General features: G+C 39.1%; 1 protein-coding gene across 2 annotated transcripts; it reads right to left on the bottom strand.

Annotated features, from left to right (window-relative positions):
* Positions 1-1671: 1671 nt before the first annotated feature.
* Positions 1672-10748, bottom strand: LOC103714538 (protein CANDIDATE G PROTEIN-COUPLED RECEPTOR 2-like). Of its 2 annotated transcripts, XM_089930529.1 has the most exons (7): positions 10280-10729; positions 6781-6972; positions 4866-5028; positions 4669-4771; positions 4503-4584; positions 4297-4386; positions 1672-1914 (listed from the first exon to the last, which is right to left on the bottom strand). In XM_089930529.1, exons 1-6 carry the CDS (start codon positions 10571-10573, stop codon positions 4309-4311), a joined length of 912 nt encoding a protein of 303 aa, XP_089786655.1. In that variant the 5' UTR covers positions 10574-10729; the 3' UTR covers positions 1672-1914; positions 4297-4308. The 2 variants fall into 2 exon arrangements, with proteins under 2 accessions (XP_089786655.1, XP_008800042.3); XM_008801820.5 differs by lacking the exon at positions 1672-1914 and having other exon boundaries at positions 4102-4386; positions 10280-10748.
* Positions 10749-10967: the final 219 nt, after the last annotated feature.

The following is a 10967-nucleotide window of genomic DNA, read 5'->3' as shown; positions in this document are numbered from 1 at the left end:
TTTTGGTTCACAACACAGTCACGAGTTGGGCCAACAAAGTCATAAAAAAAAAAAATGATAAAAAGCAAACAAACACACACGACTTCTCCAAATGACATATTTTAAGTGCTGAGCAGTAAAAGGGATAATCCAATTAACAACAGCTCTATTCGCCTTTCGGTGCAATGAGCAGCCCAAAAAATGCTACAATCTCTCGTTAGCCTGCATATATCATAAAGCAGCGGCTGTCCGTTCACAGTCTGTGTTAGTCTCGAATCCACTCGGTGATCACCGTAGTAGAGTTTTCTTCAAAATATATAATATTTCCATAAATAGTGCCATCTCATGCAACTTTTAGCTTATCCCGATGACAGTCGCATCGAAGATGTGTCGTCCTCAAGTTACAACAAGTCTGAAGTCATGATCTCTGATCACAAAATTTATATCTTTTCTGCCTCCACCGTCAGATATACTTCCGTCGAAGTTCACTTTGAGATAATCAAAGAGTGGGCACAAACATAAAGTTAATTTTTTTATAAAATCTCTTTACTCCTTTTGTATTCTTGAGTTGTTATCCAAGTTTATTTGCCGAATCAGTTTTCAAAATTGTTCTCAAGTAATCAAATTTTTATAAATTATTTATATTTTTTCTGAATTGTTTATGAACTACCCATAGCTTGCATATTAAGATGATGCATTATAATGGTAATAATATTATTTCAATAAATACATTTAAGGAATATAAGTTGCATAAGAATTTGCTGGCTGAGTTTTTTTTTTCCTCTCTATAACGGATGATTCACTTTTAGAATATGAATCCATCAAAAATAAATAATAAATTTTTAAAAAAATTTGACAACTGTTCCTCATCCACCCAAAAAATAATAATAATAAAAACACTACCAGATGAAGCCACATAGTTTACGGCAGCGTTCGTCTTTCTGTGGTTATGCCTCGCCCCAAAGTAGAGTAACCACCGTTGCTTGCATACTAAATTATCCAATCAAACTAATATAGGCATTTCCATGATTAAAGGCTATTAAGATTAAAGAATTAAGAGTGCTCCTTAGGATACCACTTGAGTAATGCAGCACCTGATGTGACATGCTTTCATAATGTTGTCACATCCGTGGGGCTCAAAGAAAATAATATTTTTGAAGAAATGCTCGAGTAACATAGGTTCTCACACAAAAGAATTATATTACTGATGTATAGCTGATGAATAAAAAAGAAATAGTTTCAGCAAAAAAAATAAAAAATAAATAGTATTCTTTTATATGTGGTGCTATGATTGGGGTGTCACAACCCACCCAAGTATTCTTCTGACAATTTAGAGTCACAGAGCTCTGACTTCTGCCTTGAGGCTCGAGCGAGGTCCAATTTTTTAACAGGTCATGGCCTCGAGGAGACTGAAGTGGGGAACCACAGGGCCATCATGGCATTTAAACACTCACTGTTCAGAGCAGAAGGGGGACAAACTACAATGGTGGGGGTAAAAAAGACAGACTGCAAAGCCTGGAAGCTTCTCTTTGGCCAGAGTCATCGTTGAATGAATTTTAATATGAAGAGTGGAAAAACTCATTAAAAAGAAAAGAACAATTCTCCTAAAAAGAAAGAAAAATGGCTCAGTAAATGTTATAGTTCTCTCTCACTCACTCTCACCGTGTGTGGAATTCATGACTTAAAAACTCATTCATCGAATTCCCTTTTTCATTCGTATCTCATTCATCACATAGAATTAAGGTCTTGTTCAGCTGACAATGTGTTCTCAAGATCTGATATTTTTGCTCAGGTACTCTAATAATTGGTGTCTTTACAGGACTTCAACAAGTTACACTTGGTATTTACTTTGTCGCTAGCGAGAACATGATGACATGGAGGTGACAAGCTTAAGTGGTCCTGATAACCATGGTAGAGCAGCAAAAAGTAAGGTGCCTGGTGCAAAAGATGGTATCAAACTATCAACACGGGACAAAATTTTGACCATATAAAGTAAAATGACAATCAAATAAGAGCCAAATTCCAAAAGTACAGATGGGATATATCCTGTCCCTAACTCTACCTCTGATTCGGGAAAAAAATAAAAAATTCATTTAGTTGCACCCTGGGTCTGAAAAAATGTCATTTACTAAGAAGTTTTATCTTTAATTCAGTCTATTGGAAGGAACGAACTTATTTGCAGCAGATCCTCTACAACACAAGATGATTTTATTGAGCTATAAATAAATGGCTACATGATGTGAGTCCTTCCATATTAACCGGTTGACGTTAAGAACTGAGTGCGGTGCTTGATCTTTAGAATGAACTAACTGCTTGATTGACCTTTAAAGTTGAGGTAGGGGAATGGGCTCTTCTTGGTATCCATCTCTCGCCTTGAAGCAGATGTTGAAAAGTAATCTAGGACATAAAAGGAGTCCATTTTATCCATTGCAATGTTCTAGTAAGGTCATGTTGATGATTATAAACAAATCTTGAGCTTCATAAATCATCGAACGAATTGTTAGAATTTTTAAAATTTACTGCAATTATTTGTAATTTTAGAGATTTCTTTAAGGGGCTTTATGTAATTTTTCATATTGACTCTTTTAAAATTCCTTTTATTTTGGGCCTAATAGGCGGCTAATCTTTTACACGTGCTCGATGGTCCAAACCTAAACTATGATATGGCTAGGGTTGGCAATTTCCTTTATTTTGGTGAAGGTTGGTTATAATTAGGTGGGGTACAGGCTAAGCTAAAATATTAATATGAATTTGGCCCTCATTACCTGAAAAGAAATCATGAGCTCAATAAACCTATAAAATCCATCCCCCAAACAAAATGCTAAAAAAAAAACAGTAGAAGTACATGTTCAAGATTTCTCATATTTTCTTCTTCACTTTGATTTCTTTATCTACTTTTTTTGGATGCCAACAAAAATTCCCTTAGTTTTCATTATACTTTATTCTTTTTTCATTTTTCCGGAAAAAAAAAAAGGGAAAGAGGGGGGGGGGGGGGGGGGGGGAGCCCACCCCCGGGCAGCAATTCCCACTGAGCCCCCACTCCGCCAGGAGAATTGTTCGATGCGGGTAGAAATGACCATGTGTTGGACACTCCGGCCGGTTTTACTCATACCCACCCCATCCGTAGGCCCGGCATGGTTACCCCTCTGGGCTCCGGCATAAACCCTCCGTGTGAGTACGTCATATCTGGCACCACCAAGACTACCAGCAGATCAATACGCCCTTCCAGACCCCGTGTCCGAGTAGGGAGCATCCGGTCTTCACAATTTAATTGACGCTCACGCGTTTCAAACTCGGAACCTCTTGATTGGAAGTAAGGCCAAAGTACCAATGAGCTACTACCTCAGTGGCATACTTTGTTCTTTATTTGCTAAGTCATGTAAATGACAAAAGAAATGCTAATTGGATTAGCGGTTACTATAAATCTTTGTAAAATAAATGTATTAGGTACAGATTTGCTTTTCAACAAATTACAAGCGGGTCGGATATGGGCTAAAAGCTTTCCTGACCCGACCCATCACCACTCCTACCCCCCAAGTGAAGGCACCTGTTTTGGTCCATTACCCCTAATTGGCCTGCCTTTCTTGTGCCTCACGAGTCTCCAAACCTTGGCAGCCACCTCTACTCCCTGCTTCTTTGAGTAGTCTTTGCTCCTTTGAGTAGTTTTTACTTCTTATTTTCCCACTTGTTTTCTTTGTTGTTCATTGTGCAGATATGGAAAGTTAAATTCTTCCTTCGCCGTTACCATGCTTAATTGCTTATGGGGGAGTGTGTCAAACATGTGGGACCTCGTTGTACAACTCTGTCCAAGAGACGACAGAGCTCTTAAACCAGCAAGCTATGCCTCTACCCAGGTTAGAGATTATTTTGATTTATTTTACTTGATTTACATAGTCATGATTTATGATATTATTCATAAGTTTTGTAACACCACTCACTCGGCTTTCATCATATTCAAAGCAACTTTAGTGGCTTATCTGCCCAAATGCCATGAAAAAATAAGCTACCGTCAAAATACTTTTTACCTATTACCCAACACAAACTTCTTTCCAGTTATAGTGCAACCTAGTATCTTGAAGAACATCTTGGATCTAAGAACTAAATAGCACACTGTTGAGAGTATATCACTATAAACATTTCTGCTGCACTAAATTTGACATGCGAGAATCACAGTCAATTGATTCGTACAATATATGTATATATATTTTAAATTCAACAGGATCCAGCATTGCACTTATTTACAAAGTTATGGCAAGCGACCAATCATCTTAGGCAGCTAGCTCTATAATCGCACTTTGAAAAGATTGTATAGCTTACCATGTTGAGGTATTAATCCCAATCAGCATCAAAAAAACCAGCATCCTTCATCTCAGAGTAGTACACATTCTCCAAACGCAAATCTTCCTCCTGTAACCAACCAGAACAGAGAAAATAAAGCAAGGACATTGTAGCAGTTATGGTAATTCTTAAATGATCTTAAATATATGAATCTAATAACAAATAAAGGGCATATGGAAGCTGACCTGGAAAAAATCTGCTAGGAATGTTACATACAGAAGTGGAAGGTAAAGAGAGTGGTAGCATATAGTTGCTAGATTGAACAACCTGTAATGTAGAAGAGTATTACATGTTAGCAGAAATTATTTTGAAAATGATACCTTGTCTTTTGAAAAGGCAAATAAAATATACCAAAACCCAAATCCAGCTCCGTTTCCCATAAGCACGCAGGCAAACAGCGATAACAGATTCAATGAGAACATTGCACAGATGTAGTTATAAAATGCCGGTCTTGCTGTAGAGGGTCAAAAGAGACGAAATTATTGGATAGCCCAGCAGAGAGCATGGCTTAGAAAGACAATTGGAGAAGATAAGCTACAGAAGGATACCTGGTAACCTCTCTCTCCACTTTGAATGGTGCATGAACAAAATTATGCCATAAACTGCAGTAAGCAACAGCTTGTGCACAATCCACAGACCCCATTTCACACGATTGGCTGATTCACTATAATCAATGAATAGCGGAACTCCAAAACCAAATGCATAGATAGCCTGAAGAAGAAAGAAAAAAATTCAGAACCATATCAAATACATGCTTGATAGACATAATCAACAGCCATGGGAACAAGTGATCAAGCTTTAGCGGGAAATTTTCGTCTCAGCATTTGCACATATTCAAACTCGTCAATTTGGTTCTGGAAGGCCATAAAGACCAGAATCAGCAGCAGACAAATGCATATGGAAAAAAGATTCTGTCGATCTACTGCAAGTCATGCACCTCGTGCCCAAGCTGATGTAAGCTAATGAATCATATAGTTAGACTGTTCTGTTTTTATACTTCATGTATTTTAAGTTATGAAGTTTTGAAGTCATAGCGGGCGTAGAACTACTCATATTGAGCTCATATATTAAGTTCATCAATTTCTTTTTTCTGAATGGGAACATCAAGTTCTTTGGAGTCAACTCACTTTGATGGAATTGTGTTAATTGGTCATATTTTTGATTGAAAGATGGGCCGTGGAAGTCATGGAGCTAAAGCCATTATGAAGTGTAATTCTTATCAGTGATGATGTCTATATGTAGGGCTTTATGCAGCATGACAATTTGTATTTCAAAAATTTATCCATCCTCCCCAAGGCAACAACAAAAATAGAAATAAAGGGAGTACAGCAGGTCATTCCCCCTCTTCTTCTCAAAACATTCTTTTCCATTCCCTCCTCATCTTAATTCGTCCAAATGGAAACAAATTGTTTTTCCTTCTGAAGGTGGCTTCCTTTTCCCTTTTCCATATGGATTCTTGTTTTAGTCTTTTAGACCAAATTCTTCTGGATTTAAGCACCTGCTTTCTCAGTTTTATGCCATGAATTATCATACCTTCTCTCACTCTTACTAAAAATCTGGTGCATTGCTTATTATCAGTTTATTGACATTACCTGTGCTGCTCCCTGGGAATAGCTAGCGTTACTGCATAAAGAGTTATAGAAAGAAAAGATAAATATTTGTATTTCTCAATTATCATCCTCTTCTGTTAGCAGAATATCCAATTACTTCAATACGTTGAAAGGTATATCAAGAAGTTCCCCTCTGTCTATGAGTTATACAAACTTCTCATCTTTGTAGAAACAGGTAATGACATTTAGGTATGAGACGCATGCAAGTTCTTCCATTCAGCAGTTATGACCCCTACCAAGCAAAGAGATAAAAAAAGTCAAAAAATTCCCTAAGTCACATACTGTGGCAATCTAATCTTTTTATTCCACAGGAATTTGGTTGTGTTAGTTCAACACTCCTACACCCTGCTCATCAAGATCACCTATATCCAAATTTTGATATATTTAAAGGCAAATCAGGATTTCTCAACACTTCAGCATCATTCTTGCTGGTGCTCTATCAGTTATCATCATCATGCATTCATAAAATTGCCAACAGTAGTCAAGAGTAATGAAATCCTAAACTGCTATGCCACAGAAACTGATAGGTATTACATACTGTTGGTGTAAGGATAATTGAATGTCTGCTCATTTATCTCTTCTAATTGTTCAGGTCATAGGTTTCATTAGTAACAGTTGACACATGGCAGCATTGAAATCATTTTCTTTTATATAAGATTAGAAATAAGAATACCTAAAACTGTTCTAGACAAAGCTAACATAAAAGTGCTAGCTGTTGGTGCAGACATAAGTTGATGAAGGATGTCATAAATTTGATACCTAACCTATGAATGAAATCGAAAAAGCACGTTGAAGGACTATATAGAATTTTTAATTAATAACAATCACACAGACTTAATGCAGCAATACTTACCTTGATTAATATATCTGCAGCAACTATGACACCTGAGATAACAAATGTCCGTGCTAAAGCTTCCAGCCCACTTGCATGATTTCCTTGAAGTAAAAAGGCCACCAAACTAACTTCCAAGAACAACATCCCTGATTTTGTAAACAATGACAACATGTTCCATGAGAATTCCTTTTCTGAAGTGCATTGCCATGCCTGTGTTTCCAATGAAATAATGATCATCAGAAAATGAGATAACTAGATAAGTAATATGGAATATAGTTTAAAAGTAGATCCATTATTCAGAAGTCCAATGTGAAAGATAAATCAAATCAGTGATTGGTATCATAATGCTAACAAACTAAGATTAAATCCACACTCGGGTCAAAACAGAAACATGTTTTGTTTGTAAGCAATAGGGTCAACTTGACCTCAACACTTGGCATGGGTGCCAAGTGTCCAAGTGTAACAGAGTGTCCTCGAGTATTGAACACGGCATCCTCCACAAATCTAGGCATGGCGACATGGCATATGTGTGTAGCACGCACGCGCGCACACATATCTTCGAGTATTGCTTTTTAAAGAAAAAAAGAGAAACTTAGTGTTATAGATGCTGCCTGACAAGAAAATTGATGGAATAGCCATAAGACTGCAAGTTGTTTAATTTATTTGTTAGGTTCATCTAAAGTTACTTACAATATGTTGAAATACTTAAATCGATGACTAATCATGATACATTTATGTTTAAGACATCACAATATTCGCTTGAAGTGCTCATATAATACAAAGACACTTTCCTTGAAGTGTCCACAAAACCTCAAGGACACAACTTAAAGTCTAGCACTAAAAACCAAGAGTTCTAGCATGACACTCCAATAAAAATGCTAACTGCCAAGTGTCAGACACTTTTTACTGATATCAAGCAAGTCACTTCAAATTGGAGTGGCCGACCATGTCTTGTTGTTTCGTGCCCTGTCCAAGTGTCCAAAAGTGTCAACAAAGATTATTTTCAAAATAGAGTATGAAACTGACTTGCATATATAGTTAACAAAATATTTTTCTCTGCAATGATGTAAAGTAACAAAGTTCATAACAAAGCAGCAATGAAAGTTTAACCAAGAAAACTTGGAATGAGATTGCTTCAATTTTCTTCTAAAAATTAATTCTTGTTGCTTCAAAAAATGTCCTCCTATAAAACCCTAATACCTTGGCAGACTTTTCCATGTCAAGCTAATGTACTCGCATATTATTGGAGCTAATGCTGAACAGAAACATAAATAGAGTGATTCTCTATTACTAGGTATGGTAATCACCATATCCATGAAAGTCCTAACCAAGGTCCGCCGTACCGGTACCGGTCGGCGTACCGGTACCGGTCGGCGTACCGGTGGCCGGCCGGACCGGTACGGTACCGGTCCGGTCCGGTACGTACCGGCTGGTACCGGTCCCGTACCGGCCGGTACGCGGTGGTTTCAAAAACCACAGCGCGCGGCGCTGTGGTTCTAAAAAAAAAAAAAAAAAATCGTACCGGTGCGAACCGGCCGGTTCGCACCGGTACGAGGTGCGTACCGGCCGGTACGGGTGCGTACCGGCCGGTACGCACCGGTACGATAAAAAACCGGAAATACCGGTTTTTAATCCGTTCCGGTACCGGTCCACGGCCGGACCGGTACGTACCGGCCCGTACCGGCCGGTACGGACCGGTACGGCATTCCATGGTCCTAACCATGGTCTGCCGTATCGATCGGTACGGGTCGGTACGGGCCGGTACGTACCGGTACCGGATGGAACCGGTACGGTACAGCTATATTTTTCGGTTCCGACATTCGCAACTGGTACCGGCCCCGTACCCTGTACCAACCTGCCCGCACCGATCTCAAATTTTTTTTGGCTTTTGGCTCGAACCAGCCGAACTGGTACAGTACCGGTTCGGTTCGGTATGGTACCGGTACCGTACCGGTACCGGTGCCCACCAGTACGTCGGTACGGTCGGTACAACAAATCTTGGTTCTAACTAAATTCATAGATTTAATTCACAAGACGACAAAAACAACATATTGAATCTTAATTTGTGAAGGCAACTCACAACCAAGGTAAATCTTAATTTGAGCAGGCAACTCATAAGCAAGGACTTAAGTCCTAAAGAGGTACTGAGACACCCCACTGTCTCGAGTGTTGATATAGGGCATCATCTTGAGTGTCGGGATGAGACATCACTAACCCCATCGTCAAGATTCGGTATGTCCCATTCCATGGAATAACCGGGAGGGCCTCATCCCATAGGATTTGCATCCTTGTTAACTGTTATACTTTTTTTCCTTAAAATTCGAATTTTCAAGTTAGATAGTATTCTACATGACAGAGCCCAAATACAAAGATGATTCCAAATAATCAGCACATAGTTAGCAATCTTGATCTATGAATAGCAAATGATCTTCTTTCATGCTTGTATGCATGTGAGGATTTTCATATTTATGAGAGTCCCTCTCTAGAGGCTGTTCTCCATTAACATACATGCTATGGAAAAAGGTGACAATGACCAGCAGAAGTTAAAACAAACCATGAGGTAACCCTTCTGCTGATAGTACAAAAGCAGTTATCATGCTCCCTAGTAATCCCTTTTGAATACATTCCATGGACATCGTAAAGGAGATATGTTTGAAATTAGGATAACCATTAGGGGGTTGTGGCAGGTAATCATACAAAGCTGCAAGCGCTTTTCACAGATAATAAACTGAAAAGAGACCTCTTCCTGACAAAAATAAGTATAAAAAAATATGTTCAAGTTTGTGATTGTAGTTTGTCTATATTGAGGACTAGCTACAAAGAATATCTCTTTTCAATGATTCGACTGAGTGTGCAGAAAAAATTGTCATTGACTTTAAAAATTGTCAAACCAAAGTAGTATATTATAGCATGTTATAGTATAAACTTCGATATATTTTTTTTTGAAATCATAGGCTTCCAAATTTTTCCTTCCGATGGATGCCCAGTAGTAGCACAGTATGACACTGGCTACATGCTGGCATAGGCAAAATATATGACACAAAATTTTTAATCTGAAAACAATATCCATTATAAGGTGATAAGTTGCATGAATGACAGGGTATAGCTTGAATTGCATCATATGGTTTGTGTGCTCAATTATGGTTACGATTCCAGTCTAAACAAATAAAGCCACTACTTCTCTCGTTAGATAGATTTAAAATACCTCCTTCAATCCTAAATAGCACAACAGTTGGATCACTTTAATCAATTCCTTTGAAAGAAACCATGACATTAGTTTGATTCAGGTTAAAAAAATTATCTTGCAAATATTTACTCCAATTATCATGCTTTTAAATCACATGATGCATCATAAGGCAAAGAAAAAAAAAATCAACATCCACAAAGTTTAGAGAGAATTTTTCAATTGTGCTCAGTTCACCTCTTAAAAACTATCACGAGAACTTAACCAAAGAGAAAAAAGAACACCCAAAAGTAACCCTGGCATCTTTAGCTAGTCGGGAAAAGATTGGTGTACCTGGAGAGCGCACCACAAGAGATTGAGAATGCTAATGAGCCAGAGTAGGGCGTAGTACGCGATCATGATGTAAGACCGGCCATAGGTGAGCTTCGCGACGTTCTTCCGCGCCTGGGAAGCCAAGTACACGACGAAGAGGGCCGACGGAACGATTACGGCGAGTTTGTACCAGATTCCGTGACATTCCGAGACCGACGACGAAAACACCGGCCCGTTCGCCCCTCCTTCCGCCGGAGGCGGCCCGTCCGGTGAGACCGCAAGGGGGATCCCCGAGATTTGCTCCAGTCCTCTCATCTTCGCGGCTCTTCGTGGAAGCGCATCACGAGAAACCTTCGCCTCCAAGGTCCGAGTATAGAAATCGGAGAAGGCCGGAAGTCAAAACTCTTGGTGGAGATCAGGAAGCGAGGTTCTCAGAAACCCTAGTTCTTGGTGTTCGCGGGTTCCGTAGTCGCGATGAGAACGAGGACCTACGGGTCGGATATAAACCGACCGAATTCGTATCCGCATCCGATTCGGACCGGATTCGGATATAAATTTTCTGAGTCCGACTAGATCCAAATACGAATCCGGATACTTTCCCGGATCCGGATTCGGATACCGTAAATATAAATATATAGCCAAATAGCCAGGAGGTCCCGGATCCAGGTTAACCCGATCCGCGTTCCGCTGTTCCCTTCCCAATTCCCTT

The sequence above is a fragment of the Phoenix dactylifera genome, chromosome 1 (assembly GCF_051530095.1).
Source record: "Phoenix dactylifera cultivar Ajwa chromosome 1, Ajwa_hap1_PhDact_Kaust_v1.1, whole genome shotgun sequence".
Lineage (NCBI taxonomy): Eukaryota > Viridiplantae > Streptophyta > Magnoliopsida > Arecales > Arecaceae > Phoenix > Phoenix dactylifera.
Note: the sequence above shows the minus strand (reverse complement) of the source record. Positions and strands in the feature narration are given on the sequence as shown.

Bases quoted from the DNA above. Each gene is read 5' to 3' on its own strand.
- LOC103714538 (XM_008801820.5), bottom strand. From the start codon at position 10,573: ATGAGAGGACTGGAGCAAATCTCGGGGATCCCCCTTGCGGTCTCACCG. The intron at 6,973-10,279 runs GTACACCAATCT...TTGGAAACACAG, and splicing joins TCTTGTGGTGCGCTCTCCAG to GCATGGCAATGCACTTCAGA. The intron at 4,387-4,502 runs GTCAGCTTCCAT...GGTTGGTTACAG, and splicing joins TCCTAGCAGATTTTTTCCAG to GAGGAAGATTTGCGTTTGGA.